This window comes from Gambusia affinis, linkage group LG13 (genome assembly GCF_019740435.1).
Source record: "Gambusia affinis linkage group LG13, SWU_Gaff_1.0, whole genome shotgun sequence".
Taxonomy (NCBI): Eukaryota; Metazoa; Chordata; class Actinopteri; order Cyprinodontiformes; family Poeciliidae; genus Gambusia; species Gambusia affinis.
Genome location: NC_057880.1, coordinates 19,161,007 through 19,187,881, shown reverse-complemented (window position 1 = coordinate 19,187,881; position 26,875 = coordinate 19,161,007). Strand labels below are relative to the sequence as shown.

Genomic DNA, 26,875 nt, shown 5'->3' with positions numbered 1-26,875 from the left:
AAAAAATATATGAACTCTTTGTTAAAAACACTGCAGTGCCACTAGCTGGAATACGTTCATATTTCACCAAAGCTTGGTTTAATTTAGCAAGGCATCTTTTGCTACTGTAGCATAATGACAAATTAAAATACAAATAATTATTGAAATTACTGTTGGCAAAATTATTGATTCCTCTATCTTTTTAAAATAGATGCTACTGAAACATTCATCATATTTTATTTATTAAGCTGATCAGTTTGTTGGAATTTCCAATTAGCAATTAATGAATTTCTTTGCGTTTCTCTGGGGTATTAAAGGGACGTGACACAGTCCAATTTCTTCGAGCCACTGGCAATAAGGCTGAACATTAACACAAGTTTGTCTTCCCCATGCTCAGAGTGCGGAAAATAGCAAGAAGGGGAAAAAAACAACAACCAAACAAAAGAACCAACTCGCTTTGCGAATTGCTGCACGTCTCCATGACAGTTATTGTATAATATTTACATGCCAATTGGTTGTTTGGGAGGCATGCCATTTTTTTTTTTTCCTGGCCTATCATCAGAAAAAATAAGCATACCGATTTTGCTCAAAACTAGGTAGATTTTCAGTTGAAACTGCGTCCTTTGGCCAGACAAAACTTAAATTGAACTTTTTAGCCATAAACACTTAATGTGGGTGAGGAGTGAAGAAAAGAATAAACATGTGGAAAACAAATAACTTACTCAACATGGTGATGGATTTATGATGCTATGGGCCTGTTTATTTAAAAAAACAAAACAAAACAAAAAAAACACAGAAAACCATAGTAAAGTGTGAGGTATCATTATTATTGAAATATTAGGAGATTTTAAATAAACACTGAAGAAAGGATGACTGTTGAACCAAATCAGGAAGTGGTCCATCTCTGGGTCATTTAACAAGATGGTGATCCAAATTATATGTCCAGAAGAGAGACTGTGCAAACAGCAATGGTCATAGTTCTCCTCTTTCTGTAAGCTTATAAAATATTAATTTAGAGCATATTTTTCCTGTAAATTTTGTGTGAGATAATGGTACTTTAAATATCTTTACAGGGAGTGGGGATGAAATAAATGTGACTGGTGCTATTTGTACTTCCAATCAATGCACTCTCTTAAATTTGAAGGACAAATTGTAATTAATAATGTTAATTAATTAACGGGAAAATTTAACCATGGGATTATCTATGTTGTAAAATAAAAAAGCAATGCTTACATTTACAGATATACACATCCATTATAATGCAGCTAAATGTGCAAAACTGGACTCACTCACAAAGGTCCAGTAAAAGGGCCTGGGTCCACAGACAGACTACATCTGTTTATTTTTTCCTAATAGTCATTAAAAAAAGATGCGATTTCCAACCAAAGCCATCACCTTTCCTCCTTTATTAAATCGGCACTATAACTAACCAGCAGCTGTCACGGGGGAACACTGAATTACTAAACGCAGAGGAGCACTGATTACACAGCCTGACAGACTTTGGCAGTGCTCATTAAACTGGCTGAAACTTCCCTGAATGTTAATGGCTACAAAATGTTCACGCAGCCTCATGCAGTGCTAAATTTTTTTATTAGTATAAACCAGTGTGTGTTGTAAAACATACTTCTGAATTACCAGATGTTTATACCTATATTATCTTCACAGTTAATACTTTCTTCAGTGTTTGCTTTTTTTTATGTGTAATTTCTTTTTGTCGCACTGCACAACATACCTTTTTTTTTACTTTTTATTTATGAGCACATCTGAAAATGTTGTTACTGAACACCTAAGGATATAATCACTTTATCTTTCTAGTTGCTTCTCATTTTTTTGTCCTGTTTTTGTTATAAAACTTTGGTGTTAGTGACAGATTCCATACATTGTACAACAGATCCTCATTAATTTTATCCAATGATGGATGTTATGAAATACCAAAGAGTTGCTTACACACATTCTGCTGTGGGAACACAAAGGCTGTCCTAGAGCGTGCACGACAAAGAGAGCTGTAGTTTGCTGTGTATACTGCTGCTGCTGACTAGGCCACAACTTATTGCTGTTTATTGTTGTACTATGTGCTGCTTCACCAGTGGGAGCCTGTCGTAGCACTCCACCAGGAGCGCCCTAACATCAAAGAATAGAGTCTGCAGAGCCAAGCATGCAGTAGTGGGGAGGAATTAAACAGCCTGTTCAATAAATAAACAGCTTAGCGCTTCCCATAACTGCATCTTCACAGAACAATACAGCTGATTAAGACTAAAGATCCTCACACAGCAGAGGGCAAATAGAGGAGGGACTTTGAAAGTAACTTGAGCATACGGCTTTGCAGCCTCTGTGATGTTGTTCTCTTGCTCCTCGCTGTGCCCCCAGAGTGCTGCTGTGCTCTGAGAGAGGCCTTGCTCTCTTGTCAGGAGGTTTGACATTTTCTGTACATTTTAGATAACCTTTAAGGTCAGCTACCATTTCAGCAACATAAACAAAAGTCACATTTTCCTCATGTCTTTCCTCCTGTGTTCGTTTTTTATCTGCCTCTGTGGAATGTACATCTTTAGCTGTAAATCAAGTAACAAGTGATTAGGTTTGCCAACAATCCATTGAAATCTGCAATCATCCATTGTTTGAAACTTAGAGGGTAATATAGAAACCCTCTATATTAAATTAACGAGGCTTTGTGTTGTGTTTTTAAGAGTAAGTTCAAAGCTGTTTGAAGAAAAATAGCTTATCCAAAATGGCTGACTGTCTGTAATTGTAAGTTACATATTGTCACCAACAGCCAGTATTTGGAAATGTGCACCTCTGATTGAACCTTTCACTTACAACTGTTCTTTTTTGCCAGGTCACATTAATTTATCATTATAATATTATTATGATATTATTATTATTCTCAGAAGAAGAGACAAATTAAAGACTTTATTAAGGAGAATTAAGATATACAATAGTACATAATGATATTATATACTATAATTTGAACTGTAAAGTTCAATATTAATTGACAATGTGTCACAATTTCAATATGTACCTGCTTTTCAGTGAAATAGATTGATGACCTTTGTGGAACTGAAAATCGGTCTGTTTAAAAAAAAATAATAATCTGATCATTGTTGTTTGTTTAGCTAAGCTCTCATATGACAACCTCACTTCTGATTATTAGATAAGTACCTTTTGAGAATTATTTTAAGAATCAATTAAGGATCAACTACTCTTTCCAGATTTGGTTGTCCTTTGGCCGACCACACAACTGTTGCCCAGAAACCTGACCATTTCTTAAGCTGAGAGACAGAGGTGAAGAACTGTTAACAAAAACAATCCGAGATATAAAATATTCTGTGAACGTGAGCCCTGCTACCAGGAAAAGTAATTGATCACCAAGTTCATCCTCTTTCTAGGCTCTAAAACCACTAATGCTGTTTTCTTTAGTGTTGGAATTGAACAACTTCAGAATTCGCTGCACACTTTCTCAGTTTCTCTTTCATTGTTGCTCTCAATGTCACGTTTGTCTCCAGGCAATTTCACCCTATCCTCTTTTTCACACAGCAGTTTGAAAACCCATTGGTAAAAATCTGTATATTAGCCATACATGATAATTGGACTTAAGTTATTTACACACACCATGTTTGTGGTTATATTCACCATCAAATCGCTTTGCAATAGAGTCACATTGACCCAATTGCACTCATAAGTGTACATGCATTCATACACTAATATGTAGATCAGTTGGTAATTTGGGTTTAATTGCCTTAGCCCGGGGACACATTGACATGTAGCTGGATGGAGCCACAGTCATCCAATTGCAAGAGGAGGATTCTTATTGTTGAGCCACATTACAAGAAAACCTGTGTATTTTTTCTAAATTAAAATTTATAAATACTGTATTAATCCCCTTAAAATGACAGTAATCAAAATCTGATACCCACAAATTTCTCTCATTTTTAAAAACACAGTCCAACTAAGTTCCCGTCTGTTCAGTTTAAGTCTGCTTGCTATAATAATGGCTTGCTTCATAAACATTGCTGAAATCACTGCTTAGTTGTTGTTAATATTAAACATTATGGATTGGATGTGTCTTCATTCCTTATTTCAACTTCCAAAGTTAGCAACCCTGCTGTCCTAGTTCTAGACTTGAATTGCAGCTGGAAGGCAAATTCATTTCCCCCCTTGTTGTGACAGAGAGAAATTAGGAGCAAGTTATCCAAGGCCTTTGTGTGATGAGGAAGAACAGATTTGTCAGGCAAGCTAATGCTAATTGACACTCTCCAACACGCCTCCATCTTCCAAAGGACTCCATCTCCACTGACAGCTGACGGCAGTACAAGGAGGTTGGGTTGTAGTAAGGGAGCGCGGGTTGTACCTCAGATGCTCGGAAAGAAAAATGAGGGCTCACAGCGCACTGACAGTCCAATCCCTCAGTCCGGCCCATTAGCCACAACAAAATTTCTGCACAGATAGTGTGTCGGAGGTACCACCCATAAACAAACTGGTGCCCACCGTAGGCCACGAGGTCACCCAGCATGATAGAGGTTATTAAGTGCTGCTTCTGTTTGGACATCAATCACAGGTGTGCAAGTCGGGTTTAAATGGATTATTCCTTCCAAGGAGAAGACACCTCTCAATGTCTCCCTGCAAAAGAGCCAAGGGTCCAACTACCTCGACTTAGAGAGGTCACTTTCTCTTTTAGTGTCTCGTTCTTTTCTATCCTTCCTCTAACACATTCTCATGACAATTTTTGTCTTTTACCTCTTTGTTTTTTCACAAAAACTAGAAGCACAGTCAAATCCACTTGTATAAAGTTCTTTTTTAGGATCCAGCATAGACCAGTGGTTTCCAAAACGGCAGAGGAAAAAGAAAAAAATCTTGACACTATCACCATGACCTCAGCAAGACAGGAAAAAAATTGCCAAGGTCATTTTTAGTTAACCGTAATGTTGATTTAATTTCCTCCTACATCATTTTTAGTTTTGTCAAAAAAGTAAAAAAGAACAAAACATCATGGACTATTTTCTTTTGTTTTTATGAACCACTCAAGTAATAACAGCACTCCCCTCAGACAATAGAAATAAAGGTAATTGCTCCATAATGGATGCAACAAATTGTCCATTTCTGCACTTTGCAATTATATTGAGAACATGGGACCACATTTCAACTACACTTTAAAAGTTCAGTGTAGCTCTGATTAAAATTAAATCCAGTTTTGGTACAAATTTCATTAGTGAGCTGCTCATGTGACTTTATCATGGTTTGTTGGCTCAATGCGCTCCACACTGAGCATTGAAAGGAATCACTGGCATAGAAAAATGTTTTTTTCCCAAGTTGTTTTGTAATGCTCAGTAGAAACTTGGAGAACTTTTTCTTGCAAGGTGAATCCAAAGCTAACTTACTACACTTAAACATATCAATTAGGCTATTGTAGTAAATATAAAAAAATGCTTCATTTCAAATTTAAGTTGACTCTGTTGCCATAACACTAATTGGGAAACATTTTTTTTCCTTGCATTTTCTTTGATTCTGAAAATATAAAGCAAGATGTTTGTGTGTAAAGTTTGCACAGTTTAACTTGTACCTGTTTTCATAAACAAAAAGCAGTGAGAAGTGCTAATGATAACTAATGGTTTACTATGACACTTATGTTCCTAAGCATGTCAGATTTTGAAGTTGAGACAGAAGAGAAACCTCTGACTTTTCCACTTAAAACTGAAATTTTCAACATTTCAACTTAGAACAAGGTATTGGAAATCAAAGCATATCTTTCAGCTAAACATCCATCCATCCATCCATCCATCCATCTTCTTCCACTTATCCGGGGTCGGGTCGCGGGGGTAGCAGCTTCAGAAGGGAGGCCCAGACTTCCCTCTCCCCAGCCACTTCCACCAGGTCCTCAGGAGGAATCCCAAGGCGTTCCCAGGCCAGCCGAGAGACAGTCCCTCCAGCGTGTCCTGGGTCTTCCCTGAGGCCCCCTCCTGGTGGGACGTGCCCGGAACACCTCACCAGGGAGGCGTCCAGGAGGCATCCTGACCAGATGCCCGAGCATTCAGCTAAACATTCAGGGCCAATCTATAGCAGTATTTTCTCTTTTAAAGAAAAATATGAACAAAGCTAACAAAAACTAACATTCCAGCTCTTTTACTGCTTTAATTTGAGTCAGTATATTTTCTGAGGTTGTGCTTATTATAGAAAGTTAGATAAACCTATTGTAGCAACCTTAGCTTTGCAAGGATCACATTGGACATTGAAAGAGCATTTTCCAGCAGCCTTGTAATGACTCGTACACTCCAGGAGACGTCTGTTCAGATTAATGTTTTCATGGAGCTGAGGATTGACGGGTATAATGTGAATGCAAGGACATGAAGATTACGTGTACTGTTTGGCTGACAGATACCCTCTGAAGCATGCATTTATAACCCTATCAAAATAATCAGAGGTGCTCAGCACAGCAGAGCTGCCACTCTTCTTTGGACAAATATTTCCCTGTTTATGGCCAACCTTCCACCTTTGGTGCATCTGTCTTCGTGACGGATCTGAAGATTGTTGACAAAGGAGTTTCAGCACTGGCTGGTGCCTGTGGGAGATATGTGGTTGTAATCCACCCAAGCTCTACTCGTATGTCCACAGTGCTCCTCTGTCCAGATCAAAGGTGTTTCACAGCAATTTTTTTTTTTTTCCTTTCGCCAGCATCATGCTCTGGCTTTCTTCATCCTTGTCTAGGATTAGGAGGGTGGCAGATATTCATGGCACCTTATCTCTTAACGTTGATGGCTTGCTGCATGCTAGCCAGAGATGGCTTGGGAAAATGTACCCCTCTCTTAAAGCCTAGGATTTACTACACGGAGCTTAGTCCAGCTGGGTTTGGGAATTTCAAGGTGCGTCGGAGCAATATGTGGTATCTGTGGGCAGCAGAGTGGTAACAGGAACTTTGAAGCCCATTTAATAGAGTCACACAGCTCGCATTGTACTAAACACTTGCTTTGCTCCAACATTGTCATGGATGATAAGCCAAATGCAAAAGTACTGAGTAATCTCAGGTCAATAAATGCAGGCTTCTGCAAAGAGTGGTTTGTGCTTAACTCCTACAGATCACACAGAGTTGAGAATGTTTTGAAAAAGTTAATTAGGGAAGTTCAGTTTTAGCATTTAGGACATTCCAGCCTTCACCTTTATGGAATATTTCCAAGGAAGGTCATAAACTGTTTTGCCACGGAGGCTACTTTTCCATCTTTCCACCTCTTTTTCTGTCTCTCTTCCTCATTCAGCAGCCTCCCATCTCTCTTTGTCTCTGTAACCTTCTGTGGGCTTCAAAGTCGGTCACGGCCCCGCTGTCGTGTTGCACTGCTGGTATAAGAGCTGCTCCGGGCAGTTTGACACCCACGCTTCGGCGTATGGAGTCCTGGGGCGCTACTCTGTCCTCCACCCCGGGTCACCTCACCTCTCCTCTGGGCCCTGACGGGGTGACAACCCTACTTCCCAGCGTGCTTTCCACATGAACACGCAGCTCTGCTTCCCTCACCTAGAGCAGCCCGCAAAAGTGCTGCCTTCACTTACTGATTTCTTCTTCTCATTCAAACTACTGTCAGTTAATCTGTGTTGTATTGAACCATACCTTAAATGGTTCATTCTGAGGACTTGGATTTCCAAAAGAGAGACTCGTCCTAAAGTTGTCTTGACGTCGTATTATGCATCTTACTGAAGATATATTAAAATATTTAATGAAAAATAACTGAGATATTTCCATGATGGTTGTGCTTGCTTTCTGTGTTGTGACGCCATCAATTCACTCAGTCTGAAGACAAACTTTTCGCTCTTTAAACACTGTTTCTTGTTTTATATTTGTATAATTTAAGACTATATTTTCTGAGTGACTAATGGCAGGAAGGAAGATTTAATGAGCATGTTTAAACATAGAATATTGGACAGAGATGTTTCTTTTTTTGTTTTGAAAAAACTTGTTTTAAATTAAAATTTTATATCTCTTTAACAGGAGTAAGACAATATTATCTGCCTTATAAAGCAAAATTGAACCACACCACTTTAAATATTTTTAATTAGCATTTAAATGTATTCCAGAACTAGCTAAAGAGTACTAATGGTGCATTGACAGAGGCTGCCTTCTACCTGTAAGATATCAAATACCATGAATTTAATTTGACATTTACATCTGTTTTAGTTTTTATCAGTCTCTTGTGCAAACATTCTTACAAAGTGCCTTCATAAAACATGGCACGTGCCATTGGATCCTTTTTCTCCGGATGCTGCTCTCTGCTGGGTGATAAAGAATAGAAGCCTTCAGCTGAAATAACACTGCACCACCTGAGCCCTCATCAGGGGCGCTGCACTGCACATTTCCCATCAGTGCACCTCACTAAGACAAATCTCTCTGAGCCAGCCATATTCCCAGCATAGTAGAGAGGCGAGCCAAATCGAGCAGAGACCCTGGAGGGCCCACCATCACTGTGGCTAATGCTAGCGCCTCACCACCTGACAGATTGGCTTCTCCTAAACGCTGCACACAGGAAGCCCTAGAAAGGAGGCGGTTGAGGGCAAGAGATGTAAGAGCAGCACAGAATTTGTGCATTTTGTGTGCACTTCACCATATAAAGGACTCTGCTCACTCAAACCTGTGCTGCACATCTTTCAGAAAGTGGATTGTGTCAGCAGTGCTGCTGGTGGTGCCTGGACTCGGAAGCCCAGGAGTGGTGCTAGAGGTTGAGTTTTAAAGTACTTTATTGTATCCGTTCCTCTCAGTTTAAATATACTTGGCCAAGCTGAAAGAGACAGAGAGGCAAAAAGAGAGGAGAGGAGAGGAGAGGAAAGTTTAAAGTAGCATGATGAGAGAAAGCTGCTGATCCACTTAAATTGGTGCTGTTAACTTTGTAACTTTGAGTTACTCTGCCAGGCCACCTGCAGCTCAACTGATACTTCTTTTCCTGCCAGATCTCATTTTATCATGTCTTTTCTGATCTATGGTAGTGTGAATGTATTGGTTTAATAGTTTTCTTTTTTTTTAAATTAGCCCTCTGGTTCTCTTCTTTCAATCCATTTTCCATCCAGCTCTGCTATGATTAATAGGTGTAGTTGTCAAATCAATAGAGAATTTATAGAAACTGCTCTGAACGGATTGAATGCTCTCTGTACCTTTAGCTCATTTATGGTGACATGGAGGAACTATTATTATGTTTTAGTCTCCGTTTTGCAAGAAGTTTACCAGCCTGTGTTCAGACTCAAGGGACCGAGGTAGATACTTAATTCTTTATTTACATTTTTTTCTGCATTTGTTTATGTGCTTCTGACACTTTTTGTGTCTGTGCTAAATGAACAGCTGGTCCCATCTCCCCAAAACTACTTTCCTCAGCTTTCCTGTCTGCTGCACATCTGTTTGCCTATGTTACTTGATGTGCAAGTTGGGCGTCGGTACACCTGCACAGGTGTGGGAACAGCTTCTTAAAAGGAAGCATCAGCAGGAAAAAAAAAAAACGATACATCTAAAAAGGTTAAGTGTGCTTGAGATGTAAGAGAAGTCAGGTGACTAGAAGATTTTGGCATTCTGGATTAGCTTCTGAGCTCATGGCTCTTGGGGGTTCCTGTTAAAGGACAGGAGCTGTGAACAGACTTTCCACTGTCTCCAGATGCTGCAGAACAGAGCTGTAGGAGCAGGCTGGCAGTCACTGCTGGCTGGTATGCAGCTCACATCCTGCCTCACCGTGAGTTTGAACGGGAAGTTGGCGAGGGCTTGGCAGTATCTCAGCCACCTCTACTCTCATCAGTGTAACTCGGCCTCTCCTGTCAAGCTGAGAAAGAGGAGGAGAAAAACAGAGAAAAGGGGAGAGGCATCAACACCAGTCACATAGGTGAAGATCTAGAGCATGAATCTGCATATGTTGTTTATTGACTATTTAAGTAGGTAATTATGAGAATTTTGGTATAAATTACTGAGCAGCTTTGACAGGTGGAGTCACAGATAAACAAAAAATATCAATAAATGTTCAGGTCAAGTCTTTACGTCCTTTCAGTTTCCTTTACATCTGTATGAAAGGACAGGTTGATGTTGTTCTTGTAAAGCTGTTTCATGGGTCACACACTGATGTCAATGACTGAACAAAAAAAAACATTTGAAAATATGACCCATGTGCTAACGAACAAGGTACAACTGTGACCAAGCCATTGGATCAGTTGATGCTGGTTGAAATTGAGGTGTTAACCTTTGTTGTTAGACTGTCTGCTACAACCTGTAGTTCTTTATGGGGTTTAGGGTTTTAAACAGAGTCTTAAATCCTGTACTGGGTGACAGCGACTGAAAAAACATGCCATGCTTGTTTGTTGGCATCACATTTCGCACTGGACATATGTTGCTAACAGGATACTTGCACTTCCAGGACAGCCACTAACTACCTTATGGAATACGGTCAAAACTTAAAATATTTATTATCAAAGCACGAGCAGCAACATTAAGTCATAAATTTGCAATCCTCTATTGATGACAAAATAGTCAGAGCTTTCAATATTGTTGTCTTAATGATTCCTAATCGGGTTAAGGTCTGGACTCATGTAGAAATGTCTTCATCTCCTTGAGATCCACTTTTTTCTACTTTGAACTTAATGATTTCTGGCATTGTCTTCTCATAATATGCCTGGAAATAAAATACATGTATTCATGGAAAAATGTGATCATTCTGTCTTTTTGTGTAGACAGCTGACCTAATTTTTTTGGACTTCTAATAGTGCTGAACATGACCTGACCTACTGAAGCAACCTTAAATTATAAAACTGCCCCCACAAGCTTGAATGATGGGCTCAGGGCATCATGCATCACTTCCTCCACCTAAGTTCTTACTCCAATACACCCAATGCTGCTGGAGCAGGGTTAATGTGAAGTCATCCAAATGTAATACCTTTTTTCATAATTTAGGAGTTCAGTTATTGTCCCTTGTGGAAACCTTAAATTTTACTTTTTGACTATAGGCTTGATGTACAGCAATTTTCTTCAGACCATGCAATACACAGAGTTGCGTCGTTACAAAATAGAATAAAAATTTGGGTGTTGTTTGATCACTATTTTCTCTCCATCTTTCCCCTGGCAAGATGATTGTTAATCACTGTCTTTTCACATATTTATTCAGGTATTGTACAATTCTTTACTATACATTAGTAGCTTAAGTGTTCTATTTATCCCCATCTTTGATGTCCATCAATATTCTGACACATCTGGGATCATAAAGAGAGGCTGATGAAGTTAAAATCACTGAATGCAGAAATATAATATTAAACTCAGTTTAGTTATATAGCTTCTCAAAACACTTTGAGAACTGGTATTCAGCTCCAGTTCATATCTGGATAAGTTTAACAGCTTAGTCAAAAATTCAGTCAAGTTCACATGCAGTTCAGTCAAATTATGTTATTTAATCACAAATAGGAAAAAACAAATTAAGAAAATTCAGCAGATTCTATCAATTTAACTATGTCGGAATTTATTATCCTGAGCAAGCATGGGGTGACAGTGAGGAAGAAATATTATCCTTTAACTGGGAGAAACCTCCAGAGTGGCCAGTTGTCATGAATGACTTGGAGCTAAGAGAAAATGAAGCAGAGTCTAAATAAATGGTCCAAGGGCACTTTTTTCAGGTAAGAGTATTTATCTATTGGCACCAACGGATCTGTCATTAGGGTACTTTCTAAGGAAGTAAAAATGAGTACTCATTGTTTATTGTACCAATGTCAATGGCTACGTCTGTAAGACACCCACCTAAATGCAAAATCCACTGGGAGAATAAAAGTAAAACAAACATGGTACGCATATTTATTGGTAACTAAAGCTTTCTATGAGGAGTACCTTCTATGTAAAGAAAAACAGAGTAATGGCTCAATGGCTGTGTCGAGGAAACACACACAGTTATATACAGGGTCACTAGACCAGCAGAACTCACTATGGAAACAACTAAGAGCACAAAGCTGGATGGCTCATTCCATGAAAGAGAGACAACATATATAACCAGAAGAACTTTCCACAGACAGGAGAAGAATAGTAATTAGAAAGTTATTATTCTCTGTAGTAATTTTCCAGAGGGAAGCATTAAGGTTTTTGTAAAGGTGATATACATATTTTTTTATTCAGCCAGGTAGTGTGTAGTTAGTTTAAAATCACGACAACTAAGGAACTTCTCGGTAGCAATTTGTCAGCTCTTTTGGTTCTGGCATATTTACTCTACCATGGTAGTAAAGCAGCCCCAGAGGATTTTTAAGTCAATATCTCGCTGTGGAGTTAGGTCCTGTGAAGTTATCTACACTGGCAGTAAGTGATCTACAGATTAGTATCCAGCAGCCTTCCTTTTCCTGGTCTAATTAGAAAATAATCAAGGAACAGTTTTTCTTTAGAGTGTTAACAAACTGTTACGGTTCCTCTGCTGACACAACTGTTAATATGATGGTTTGCTACATTGTGCCTAGACTCCAGGTTCATGTTGGCAAGCTGATAAAACAAAGGAATGGTGTGCATGATCACACATCAAAGTGTAATTTCCCCATAAAGATAAAACATTAATCAGTTCTGCTTGAGGTGGTAATGAGTGTGGGCGTGAGTGTGTGTGTATCTTGTATCCACAGTTTGAAGACCCTGTAATATTGTCTGTCTGTGTTTTCACATCACCCTGCATCTGGCAGCACTCGTCAACAGCAGTTGATCAGACAGTTGGTCTCATCTCTCCGATACAAGCAGGTTGCTTTTCATTGGTTCAAGAGGAATTCTGCTGCTACCTGTGGAGATATCAGTTTTCTTTGTTTGCTTGCCTGACTGATTTTTTTATCTCCCATTTGACATCTGCATGCTGAATACAATCGCTGTTTACACTGTTTGTGTCTCCTCAGGCTATCCCAACGAGCCTGCAGCGGACATCGCTCTGGGCACAGTAAAGAAGTGGATCGAAGAAAACTCTGATAAGGTACAACACATTGCAGGGTTAAAAGTAAATTCCAGCTTAGAAGAAGCCATTGCCCTTTTCCTTTTTCACTTTCCTTAATTTTTGAATATAAATGATTGGTCCACAGCTGAATCACACAACCTCATTTGCTATGCATCTGTGTATATGACAGACCTCTTACCCACCTGGCAATTTGGGGTCTGCATGCATATCAAATTAAAAGCCAGTCTGGGACTAATCAGGCTTAAATGGTCTGTTGACTGTTGAATTGGTCTTTGCTGGAGAGTGCTATTAAACTCAGAACTACATAACTCATCAGCAGTAATAATCGTATTTACAGGGCTATGCAACAGAATTTAAATCTCATGTACGTTTTCACGTGTTGTCACAGCAAAACCATGAACTCCAATGTATTTTATTGAAATTTTATCTGTTGGACACAATAAAGCTAAATCTGTAAATTACTGGACTAATAGGACATTTTCAGATCACAGATTAAACATTTCTCTGTGGAATGTTGGAATATATTTTTTTTTACCTTGCTCTTCTTTAAAATTTTTTAGAACTTTATCCCTGACTTTTCTGGTATGTTCCTGAGATTAAACTGGGATAAAACAGAAACTATGATCATTGCTCCTGACAGTCACAGTTCTGATATCAAGCAGCACCTGGGTGTATGTGGGCTTTGACTTTCTTGCCAAGCCTCGGAAACCTTGGTGTGATTTTCAACTCTAACTCTGAGATTCTTTTTTTTTTCTTTTTTTTTTAAATCAAAAACAGCTCCTTTCAGTTAAGGAATATCTCCAAACCATGATACTTCATGTCAAAAACTGAGATGGAGGTGATTATTCATGCATTTATCTCTTCTCAAGTGAAGCACCATAACAATCTTTTTACCTGCTTTAAAAAAAGTAGTGAACAGTGATTAGTAAGCACAGAACTCTGCTCCAAGGCTTTTAAACAAAACAAGAAAGAGACTTGCACAGTGTAGCCCCAGCTTACATTTCTGGCCTTATAAGTACTCCATAACACATTCCAAAACCTTAGATCAGCTAGTCACAGGTGACAGGTTTTTTTTAAAGCTGTGGCTCCCAAGTTGGGGAACACGTTGCCACCTTCTTTACACTGCATTGATTTGCTCCATTCTTTGAAAAAGCAGCTAAAGAAACTTTTATTTAGCAAAGATTTTTTTTAGCAAGTACAGATTTTTTGTTTCATATTTTTATTTCTTCACATTTTTTTGTCTGTGTGTGCCATTTATATTTTAACTTGTGAAGGTTTTTTGCCTTTTATCCTGTGCTATATACATGAAATGTACTTATTTACTAATATCTCTGGGGGCATTGAATACAAATGTGTGTGCTCCAGTTATAAGATTTTTATTGCTAAAATAAATAATGTATAATTTTCTTTCATTTCCTGCTAATGTTCTATGCAGGATTCCAATTTAATACATTGAGGTTTGTGGTTGTGACTTAACAAAATGTGAAAATACAACAGCTTTAAATACAGTATGTGGCATTATCTCTATCTATGCATTTAAAGCCTTGCTTCTTAAACAGTTCAGCCATAATATAGTTGTGTTTACCAGAAAAAAAATTGTGCAGTTATCATAGCGTCTTGGCCGTGATGTCAGATTAGATCTGATTATCAAGAGAAAATGCTGTGCTGTTAACGTTGCATTTACCACAGTGCCAACACTTTCATATTTTATTATTTTCCAACATGTTTAGCACTAATTTACAGGGTTACACTTCAAGAGAAACCAATCTAAAGCTGGCAATAAATGCTATACAAACTGCTGGAAGTTTGAGATGTTTTCATCAGTATATATTGCGACTGTCAAATGGAGTTTAACAGGTTGAACAGCAATCATACATTTTTGTTTTATGATGCCAGCGCTTTTTCAAGTTGTCATGAGGCACTTTGAGTCTTTATGGAACATTTATCAGTCTGTGTGAGTGAGTGATGGTAACCTTCAGGGGTCATCTCTATTTACCGAAGAACTGTTTATATCTATCTGTCACAGCGGATTGAGATGTTTTATAAAGCTTACAATTTGATGTGCTCCAGCATCCCTCAGCTGGGGTTATGAATGCTGTGAACAGGCAGCCAAATGATACAGAGTTGGTAGATTACTTTGCAGTTGATGAGCTGTTTGCCGCACTTGTTCTCTGCCAGATGATTCCTGTAACATGCAGTTGTGGAATCCATCAGCTCTCTGGCATCAAGTGTGTTTCATACAGCTTATTGTTGGCTGTAAATAAAAAGGTAATGTGGGAAGCTGACGTTTGTGGCTGTGTTGTTCCACATCTAAGATTGCCACTTGATCAAAGGACACAATATTATATCGCTTTGACTTATAGGTATCTCTGCTTTGGGCAAGCCAAGCAAAAATATTTTACAATTCAAGTGGTGAGTGGGGTCTGCAGAGGCCTGCCCAAACACGGTTTGTTAAAACTGTCTGGTTACACATGGTGAATACGTAACTCTAAGTAGACCAAGTAAGCTTTTAACAAGATCAGAGAGAATAAAGTGATGTACTTTACCCAGAAGTGCAGCAATATTTTTCCTACACTGGATCAAATCACAGAGCAATGAGTTACATCAGGAGTCATTGCTTCCATTTCCCCTTCATGCATTATTGCACAATGCTTTACAATTCCTGGTGCATCCCAGGCCTTTATTCCTTAAGGAATGTAAAAAAAAGTATTCCTTGAATTAAATGTATTTATATTAGTCTTCTCAAAGTAAAATTAGTTCCACAATGTGTAAAAATTTGTCTGAAGAATAAATAACATACTTTTTCATTGAGGAAGACTTATTTCAAATAAAAGGAAGCTTCTTAGAATCTAGATTTTGCATAGAGTTAAAGCAAATATAATCAATACTTTATTCTATTAAAATGGAAATATGTACAAAAGGATAAAATTAATAATCAAGTTTAGTATCATCAAATATTATTCAGCTAATTAAACAACAGTGTTTGATTGCTCAAAATACTTTTATCTGAGTAAAAGTCAACTCTTTTATCAAACTGTTTCTTATCTTGCTGCGTAAATTGGCATTTTAAAAACCTGCCATGTAGGACTCAATGTGAAGTTGGAACATACAGTATTTTATGTTTTTGAAAAATGTGTGCCACTTTTCATATCCTCCTAGCTTAAATAGTGCATGTATGTTGAGCTCAGGGGTGTGGAGTTCAGTGTTCTACCACTCAGGATTGACTATGTTACTTCTGAGTATGTTTTTTTTCTGTTTTTAAGGATCAACTGTCAATCTTTCTAATGATCCATGAGTGCCCCAAAGCAGTCAGATAACTATTACCTGAACTCATCAGATAACAGGTCAAGCCATCAGTTCTGATATGGAATTGATACTTTTTACCACTCATTTACTGTTTTTATAATTCTGCAAAATGTGATTTCCTATAAAAGAAGTTTCCAGACAATGTGCAGACGCTTTCGCAGCTGTCTAAGATAGGTGACATTCTGTGTAAATGTCAAACACAGCTTTCCTAAAGGGCTACCATATATGGAATGCATTTTCCTGTACTTGTTTTTGGTGTTGAATTATCACTATGACGACACGGCTATGGTTAGAAGTGAATAAATATTGAAGGGTTGCAAGATCCCGTTGGAGTTGGCCTGTTGGAGTTAGCTTGTCTGACGTAGCTAAGTCTGACAGGCTTCTCCCCTGACAGCAGACAAGCCTTTGTGTCCTTGTGATTCTTTCAGAGTTTATTTGAAGAATAAACCTAACAAGTTTACTTTTAGTTTCAGGCCTCCTGATGTGATTTGATCTTCATTAGTGCAAACAAAAAGTTATATGACAAAGTTTAATGTCGAAACATTGCTGTGATTTTTGAGTTGCACTTAAGTAAATGTTGGAATTTCAGTTTTAAAACTTAACTTTTAAGTAAAAGGAAATCTTAGGAAAAACAATTTAGTGTATGTATGATCAATCATCCTTTATTGCTCAGGACAACAGCAATATTAGGCAGAATTAAGCACTTTACTTGATCTGGATCAATAAGTATCTTGACAGAAAGGCAGACCTCACTCAGTCTCTTTGATTGGCTGATTGGGAATCTGTTTGGGACAGTTAAAGCTTTACTCTTGCAGTGGTGGGATCCAGAAATGGTGGTCTGTCTGGCACAGGTGCATCTTGGATTTTTGGATTCCCACTTAGATCAAATAGTGCACATAAAAAAAACTGACTTGGCATAGTTGAAAGACTCTTCACAGTGGGAACAGGAAAAATGAACAAAGCCTTTCAGGACCTTCACTCAAAAATGGATGAAGGCATGGTGTTGACACAGAAAGTTTACAAAAAAGTCTAACTTTCGCTGATGTTAGGACAGCACAGTTGGTAGTCAAGGTGAGTAATTTTTTTCAGACTGGCCAGATCAGTAAATGGTGGACTACAATTCATTCCTCCTTTTTGGGGGTAATACAGTTACATGACAGGAAAAGATACAGGCTTGAGGCAGTAAATGAATAAGTGATTATCTTGATAGTTTCCTATTTATAGAATAAAAATTCAAATTAACTGAAAACTCAAAATCAAGGTTCAACACAATCGTTGTCAATTAAATGTTTATTTAGTCATTAATTAATTAATTCAGGAGTTATTTAATGTTTCCATTTGCAGCTTGAAAGAAGAACTCTATTATAATTTGACAAGCTTTCTGACAGCTTTTTTAGCATTACTATCAAGGTTACATCTTTCTCATGTTCTTAAGACTCTGGGATGCTTGGAATGGATTTAGAGGTGATCTGGAGAAAACAGTTTGGTGTTTTAAGTATTTACAGTAGTTATGTTTCTTTTACCTTGGAAGGAAAAGGCTGGCTTAAAGCTGAATTCAGATTGATAAACAATCAAATTGCAAAATGCCATCATTGGTAGTTGTGCAAGTGAGCTGCATCCACAATATCAAGATGACAACCACAGATATGTTTAGAAATACAATTTATCACAGCAGCATTTTGTCGATTGACACAACTAGAGTCAGTGTGATTGATAACTGACGCAATTCTATTTCAGGCAGCATGTCATGAAAAACAATGAGATGACATCTGTTTACTGCGTAGAGCAATCAATCAATACTAGCATTCAGAATAAGATCCTTGAATATATTGTTCCGTTAAAGTTATTTTGCTATTTTATTCATTCTCAGTTACTTTCTTTCTTCAAAGTCAATCACCAGGAAGTGAGATGTTGTTTTTTTTTTCTTTTTTATTATGCTAAGCATTGTTACAGTGACTCAGGGAATAAATTGCATGACGTTATTTAAGATTATGTCAAAAAGAAAAGTTTGAGCATCTTTGTCACGCACTGAACAAAAGCAATAGATTGCTGCGCTTGCTCACCTCGAGCTTTGTGCGCGCAGACCCAAAGCGTCTGTGATGTGGGCGTCCAGAGAGACGAGTCATTTCAGCGCCATGATAAGGAACCTGCTCTGGGAAGATACTGTGCTATTGTGACTGAATTTCAGCACAATGGGCTGGCTGAGAATCTAACACGCCAGGGGTAACAGAGCACTGACCACAAGCTCCCTCTGCAAACCTCTCCACAGACTCATTCTCTCCACCATCATGGACTGGCTTGTGTATGTCAGCGGCTGCGACTGTGTTATCCAGAATTGATACATTTTATTTTGGCACGCTGTAGTCATGCAACCGGCATGTAATTGAAATGTTCACAAAAGTGGTCTGCGGTTCAGGAATATATTATGTGTGAGACCAGACAGAACGATAGAATGGGAGGGAGCAGTGGGCTATGATTGAGTTGCAAAGTTTATCTTTCAGGCCAGCTTTCTGCAGTCATGATGTATTCACAAGCACACAATGGACCACACTGATCATTTGAAATTCACGGTTAGCTTGACAAAAACATCCACAGTAATAGAACAAGCATCCTCATCATGGTCAGGAATAGCAGATCCTTTGGTCCAGAGAGATTTCATAAAAGATGAAAGATTAAGGGAAGTTGGCCTCAACTTCTGTATTAACATTCCCAAGAAAAAAGGAATAATATTTTGCCATATACAAGATGTTAGCCCCAGAGGGGTTTCCCTTCAGTCTTGAAAATTGTGGAAAACTGTGAAATTCATGTGATCCAGGACCTATTGTTTGTAGATAAAGAAAATACGGTATGGACAAATTATTTTTAATTCATAATTGTATTCATCTTTTAATTGTCTAAATAGCCCATTAAATTCATTTATCCATCCAACCATCATAGCTTGTTATTGTAACCGAAACATCTATCATAAATCTATTATGAATTGTTGAATTAATACTGAGAAATGGAGCAAAAATGATCTACAAACTGCATTATCTACAAACTGCATACTTATCTTGGAGGGTTTGAGCATGAGACATTGTATAAGACTCCTGGGAAAAAAATAGTGAGGAACCCTCAAACCAGCACAACCAGCTCTACAGATGGCATACAAGTGGTTCCTCCTGCTCACAGCCTGCATGCCTCTCCAGTCATTTGGCTTTGGTTTATTTCTCATTTTCAGATCTAATTTGGTTTAATTTGAACTTACATAGGTTTAATCTACAGATGAAAAATGTGGTCTGACACTTTATTTGGCTGCCATGGATGTGCTCTGGACAGCCAAGCTTTTTAATGAAGCATCTCAAGGAGCCGGCAGGCCCGTATTACTGAGACAGTCTGAACACTTGAGACAGATTGAGAGTCTGTAATAAGCTCTGCTGCGCTGAGCTTCTCGGGACAGAATTGATGTGTAGAGATTTCACCTTTCAACATGGCACTGGCTTGGGTTTTATTATTAAGCACTCTCCTTTGCCAGTGATGTTCCCAAAACAGGTGTTTACATCCCAATTTCTGTTCTGTCAATAATCTGTTTACCTTAGCAGCATCTGTCACTTAAGAAATCTAATAATAAATTCACTCACAAACCCAGTCTGGGGACTCTGTGACAAATGTCAAGTGGGTATTAGGAATGAACACAGTTGTTGGCATTATATAATGGTTTGCATAGATGTGTGTGGATGTACAGTACAGACCAAAAGTTTGGACACACCTTCTCATTGAATTCAATTAGAAAGTGTGTCCAAACTTTTGGTCTGTACTGTATATCAGTTTAACAGGTGGCTGTATAGCATTACAGTGATGTCATTCATCAAAATAAGATGCATGTTTTTTCTAGAGGTGCTGTATACACCAGTTTACCTTCAGAGTATGTCAATTAAACATTATCTTGCACGTAAAGCAGGCTGACTAAACATTATTATGTAAGGTACTGGCATCAATCATTGTCATTAGTTATTGTTGTAATGTAATGTTTTTGTACAATACCCCGGCCCTAGTTTCCAACTCTAAGACATATTCCACTTATTTCATAAGTTTAAAATTTATCAAATTTGTGCTACCTTGACATTTGGCATGGACATTTTTAGTTATTCTTATTGCTGTAAAACTTCAATACAGTTCTCTTCATATCCTCGAAGATAGCACAAGAGACAAATGAAGTGAGGGGTGAGCGTGTGAATGAGTGTTTGATCTTTAGTCAAGAGGGGGACTGATGTTGATCTGCCCTGTGCTAAAAGCTAGCATTAGTCTTTTGAAGTCCATTTGAATTGGTTGCTTTGATTGAAGGAATCAAGGAAATGTAACCAGTTCAAGATCTAGGAGCATGACTCAACACTGTAGTCCTCACCCAGAACCTCTATTGGCTTGTGTGCATGAAGAGTTTGGCCTTAGAAGACCTGCATCCTTATGTGGGTGTTAAAATGCCTTAAAGGGAAAATATGAATACCTGATTAGTTTTTTTTTTGTTTTTTTTTTTCTCCTCTCAGAGAATTATTGCTGTGGCGTCAGTGCTAATGTATAACCTGCACTCTGATGCATTAGTGGTAGCCATTCAGCCAAAAGCAGTGGAATGGGCCTTTTATGATCGGAGGGTTTTATCGGGCTCTGTCTGGATATTATGTTGTGTTCTTTGATTTCCCTGACCTCAGGTTAGTTTATTTAAGTACTGCCAGCTGGAGTGCTCAGATTTAAGATCACATCAAATTTCTTAACTGACACAGGAGAAAGTTGGTCTTAAGTTTATAACTTTTCGCTCTGTAGTTTATCTGCGGAGGGAGACACAGCTTTGATTAAGTGCTCTTGCTGTCAAAGATAATGAAAAGTTTATCATGAGCAGCAAACGCTTCAGTATATTTGGTGTTTATCTGACTGGTCTGATTGAGCTCTCGCCTTCAGAGAGAAATCCTCTCTGCACCAATGGGGATTAAGCCTATCTTCTCAATCTATACCCAAAGAGCAAAGTGTTGCTTTACTCCTGGTAATTGCAGAATAATCACCTGTTTCTCTCATGTAAGGTGACTTTGAGGGTTTCTTTTGCAGGGAGATTAATATTGAATGTTATTTTTATTATCAGCCAGAAGAGAAAAAAAGGATAAATGAAACTTAAATTTCAGAATTGATTGCATCATTCTAAAGGTAATTGGAAATCTGCTCTTATAAGACATGTTAACTTTAATCGAGTACCAAACATCTTATGAAATAACACACAGTTGGCTGAAATGTTTGTAACAAAGACCTGTTATTAATTGTTTGAATTGTTTTCCTGATATCCAGGTGCTTGTGTACACGTCCACTTTGCTCAAAAACAAACAAAGCCCACCGCACACTGACACATGGAAGCTGAGATATTCTCAGAGTTCAGCTCTCTCTGTTCCTGCAGATACCACATTCCCCCTCCATGCTTATTGTGCTGGAACAAGCTATCTTAATGACATGCTAATTGATTTAGTGTGGCACAGATAGCGGTAAGCTGGCACACCGTGATAAAGCAGACGTGGGCTGGGCTATTGGTTCAGAAGAGGACAGGAGACTCATCAAACTCCAGCGAGCTCATTCACTCCATTTGAACACAATTTTACACTACTGTGCTCCAGATTGAACCATGGAGACCTTCACTGGGTGTTTGTGGTAAAAAAGAAATTAGCATAAGTTCTTGTAAGTGCTATATATGTCTAGAGTTCAGATGGGATAAACAAAAAGGGTGACTGGTGTTTTATCACAGCTCATGTCAGTTTTATTATCTCTCACCTTCCCCTGATATTAAATCAGAAACTCTGTCGTGCAGAAGTAACCTTGCTTAGCATTGCTACTGTAATTTTACCTTGTTATTGACAATACTGGAGATAATGCACAACGAACTTGTCAATAGTAAAATAGTCTGAAATTAACTTTGAATGGCCTTGTTTTGTTTTTTTGTTTTTCTTTTTTTACATTTAAAACTGAAATTTTACATGTATTACAATGTATTTTTAGTCTTTTCAAAGTCTGGAAAAGTTTCCATTCTTTATATTTTCTTATTTTTTTTCTCAAGCATATCAATCAAATACCTTGAAAGACAATTTACCACTATTTAGTACATTGATGTACAAGCATTTTGAACTGCAGGCCAAAGTAGTCAAATGGAAACTATACTTTTTTATACTAAAAAATGCAAAATAATTTTATAGTGAATTATTTTGGTTTTTATCTTCTCATTAATAGATTAAATAGGATGAGACAGGAAAGCTGGTCAGACTTAATAGTGATTGCAATGGTTCTAAATAAAGGACAGTCCTGGAAGTCAACCTGTTGGACGCTGCAAAAAACGTGGGTTGAGGGCAGAGGCTCACTTTTCCGCACACAGATGACCCCCTAAACTTGCAGCCACAGCTACAACAAAGTGGTTTAGATCAAGCCAAATTTGTGTGTTAGAGTAGCCTAATCAAAGTCCAGATGAAGATATAATTTGTGGTAGGACTTTAAAACTGATGTTCACAGATTCTCTGTCAACTGGACTAAATTGTTTTACCAAGAAGAGTAATAATATGGATTAAAACTCCAATGTGTCAAGCGGTTTATGCAACATTTAAAATTTATGTATCACTTCACTTTCCCATGTTGTAAGATCTAAAATAAGTAGAAATTTGTTGTAACATGACAAAATGTGGAAATTTTTAAGGATGATGAATAACCTTTATCCCACTGTATAGGATATTGAAAAAAGTAACATGTTTTTTCATTTTTTTACTGGATGATGATTACTTTAGTAAATTAAGATTTCCAACAATCTGGTTGAAGTCTTACTCCAACAAGCAGGTGTTTGTTTGCTCAGAACAGAATGAGTTTTAAATATCTTCAGATTTCTTGTTAAAATATCCATAGCAGCATGTGGTCTCCATTCTTTGACCGATGAATGTTGATTATTACTCACTACTGCATAAACAAACATATTCTCTGTGTACATAGTGAGCTGCTGATTTTCCATGAGGAGCACATATCCATGTCTTACCAGCACTACTGATTTTGTAGGACTGTTGCTCAATACCGGGAAGAGGGTGGAGACCACCACTGTGATTACTTTAGCTGTTGCTGTATGATTGCATGTTCTCTGGCATGTGATTAGGGGGAATGGGCCATATCTCTCACAATCTCAAAGGGAGATCAAATCAGCCTCAAAGCCTGGCTTCAGGCGGTGGTGCATTTGAAAGTCAATGTTTTATTTCTAGCATAAATTACTTGATCACAGCACATTTTCGCCCCAAGGTTGTATTTGAAAGTGAGGGTTCTTTCAATTAAGAGGTATAAAGAGGGCGTAATGTTTGCATAATATGTCATGCTACAAAAGTCTCCGTCAAGTCCACTAAATTTATTTAAATCTGGAAAAACATTTAAACACATTTAGGGGTAATCCTATAAAGACTATTTACATGTGAGTCCTGCTGGTTTTGCTTTAATATTCTATACAGGAGTGAGATTTGCTGAAAATTTAATCCAGGTGCATCCTTATCAGGTTTGGTTATGGAGTGCCAAAATTTTCAAGCCTCCTTGACCATTCCTCATTACATTATTGAATTGGTTTTTACTTCTCTGGTATTCACAGCTGTGATTGACAAGAGCACCTGTCTCTGTGGGACTCAGCCAGCTTGGACAGTGGAACAATGCATGCTGTAACTCAGCGGGGATCCACAGATGAATCTGGTCGCTGAGTTCATCTGCTGGGTAGAGACTGAGGAAGGAGGGTGATTGAGGAGGAGGTGTTAGCCGTTCAAAAGCTGGAAGCAGAGTTGGCATTTCAGGGTTCATATGCTGTTTGGAAAAGTCAAAGAAACTACAGATACAAGTGTTCACTAGGTTTAGATGAGTATGGAAAAATGTTTGTACTTCCTGGATATTCATTCATCCATCTGTTTATCTGTCCATCTATCTCTTTGTATCTATTTGTTCATAAGTCCATTTATCCTATTAGTCTCTTTGTCCATCTTTAGTCTGTTAATCCATTCATTTATTTGTCCATCCATTTGTCCACTTATCCTAGCACCCATAAATTTATTTATCCACTTTGATTGTTGTTGCACTTTTACATCAAATTAAGATAGCAAAACCCATACCAGCCTCATTTTCACAATCCAATTCATTTTGGTCCATTACATACAAAAGTTTTGAAAGTATCTTCAAATTTGTTATGAAGAGGAGGTGAATTTTGTGAACCCTTGGGCAGGGGTGACGAGGCCTAAAGTCAACCTATTGTGTTTATGCCACATTAGTATGCAAATGTGGAAACAATTAAGAAAAGCGGTTTATTTTCTTCTGATGTCTAAACAGCTGTGTGTGTTAACAATGCGACCCGACTGTGAACCTTCATCGAAGCTGTCTCATCTTTGCCATGTGCAGCATTCCTGAACTGGGCCCTATCTGCTGTATTCCTGAGACTGTCTGAAATTATCAAAGGACGGCTGCATTAATTGCTTGACCTTGGCAGGGAGCCAGGTGGTCCGGATTCACTCATCACCTGTTGGCATACCAGTTGCCCAAGCATCTTTCGTCGCCCCTGTGGACCTCTCCCCTTTCTTCTCTAGGATAAGCTTGCACTAAAAGGTCTTGGTAAATACCTTGAAGAGCTGTTGCAAAATGCTATTTTCCAAACAACCTTCAGTCTTACCTGAAAGAGTAATAACATTTCATTTGAAGTAATGGTTAAAATTGGATTTGGACATCCCAGCTTTTCACAGACCTGTTTCAGGCAGTGGTCCCACTGCTGTTCCACAGCACCTGTCTCTACCCTGACATAAACACCAGAGAAGGTGCTGCTGTAGGAAACAGAGTGGTTTGTCTGACTTATGGCTGATACATTCATCAAGCTTGTGCCAAGCCAATATCACACTGTCAGAAAGGAGCATGTGGCATTCTATCACCATGAGAGGGTTTGACGGAACAAGTCTTTTTCTATTATTCTCTCTTAGGGCAATCTTTGATATTGCCTCCATTCTCCTCTGTAATGCTGTTTAACTTAGCTGCTTGAATCTGTAGTGCTGGGTTTGACCTAAATGTAAAAATGTAGCTCAAATATAGATCATGATCTGAGTAAATTATTCTGATTGTTTTATTTTCTGACATGACATGTCCTGGTTGTCGCTGACTTATAGTGAGTGTAATTATTGTACTGAACTCTAGCTAAAAAAGGACAAAACAGCACTGCTCTATAAGTTTTAGATCAAACTTTCATACATTAGCAGCATATGGCTCCTTTGTTTCACATCAAATATTAAATAATAATGAATAAAAATCCTGTCCAAAATTAATTACTACAGAGATTGATTAGATTTTTCAAATCATTCTGACTGTCAGTCACTAAGTAATTTCTCCTTTAAGCCTAGTTTAAATGCCTACCCTTGTTCCTGTTACTTGTCTCATTAATACTTGACTAAAATTTTAGGTTTTATTATTTCTTATTTGATATTTGGCAGCAGCGCTTTCCCAGCTTATCCCTGACTTATCAAGACGAGTAGCCAGTGTTCCCATGGATTTACTTTCACTCCGTATTCTCTGTTTTTGCTATATTTTATTCAGCTGAAGCTGTTAAGAAGCTGTCGCAGACCAGAGTGGTCCCCTGTACATTTCTATGTTCTCCTTGCCTGAAGCACAGAATTACTATTTATGTGCTGAATGCCGACAGTACACCAGAGTCTGTCCCTGCTCAGCCAGCATAGCTACAGCAATACTGCTATGAGTTTATGCTTGTCTTCTGGTTTTATGACTTTCTTTTGACTGAGCAGGAGACAGTTTGTGTTCGAGCACAGTCCAGTGCATTAAAACATGAATTTGGGTTGCTTGGGAAAGTCTTTGGCTTGCATATGATGCTCATTCAAGACAAAAATTTGCAAGTTTTCAATATGGCCTCATTTTCTTTCCATCTTACTTTATTTTAGAAAGTATTTCAATCTTTTTCCTAATATCTGTCTATATCTAAACTGTAAAAACAATTGAATTTGCACCTATTTTTATCACTAACAGTCTCTTCTGACTTCCAAAATGAAAATGTACCCTTTTATCAAGCCATTGAATTAGATTTGCCCACAGTTATGGGATAAAAAGCTTCTCCCTCTGTAATGTGAAGACTACAGACACAGTTTTTCATAAAAGCTTAGATGGATATCAAATCTAATCTGAAGAATACGAAACCAAAGTATTCTGGCAAATCCGACTAGATTTACTGTCTTTGATATGGAGTAATTCTGCTTTTTCATCTGAAGAGGGCAAACCTCAAACTTAGTAGACATGACTTTCTCAAGAATGAAGTTATGCTGCAGATAACCATCATCCAATGGGAGCCTGATGATGTTATCACCTGTCTGAGAGTTTTTAGCACTTTGAGGCAGGAGATGTATTACTTCAAGAACAAAACCCAGAATTTGTGTTTTGAGTCTTGACTGCTTTTACCAAACATCTACATTTCTTCTTGAACTGCATCAAAGTGACTTTAAGTTCTTACAGGAAACTGCAACACTAGTAAAACATTTTTTTTTTTGCATAGTATTATCTGTAGTCTTTCACCTGACAGTCTAGTGACATAGTTTCTCGTAGTTATTTAATCTAAATAGGATTTTGATGCTATTTCTTAGTTATTTCTAAGTAGCAATTATTCCAAAATTCCTAACAGACTGAAATATTTGTGTTTA

At 38.0% G+C, this 26,875-nt stretch overlaps 1 protein-coding gene across 4 annotated transcripts in view; it reads left to right on the top strand.

Moving 5' to 3' along the window:
* The window catches only part of macrod2 (mono-ADP ribosylhydrolase 2), a 465,786-nt gene that overhangs the window by 344,719 nt on the left and 94,192 nt on the right, over positions 1–26,875 (top strand). For all 4 annotated transcript variants that reach the window (XM_044137275.1, XM_044137273.1, XM_044137274.1 and 1 more), the window contains exon 9: positions 12,823–12,896. In XM_044137275.1, the coding sequence (XP_043993210.1) occupies positions 12,823–12,896 (74 nt within the window). The remainder of the gene's footprint in view (positions 1–12,822; positions 12,897–26,875) is intronic.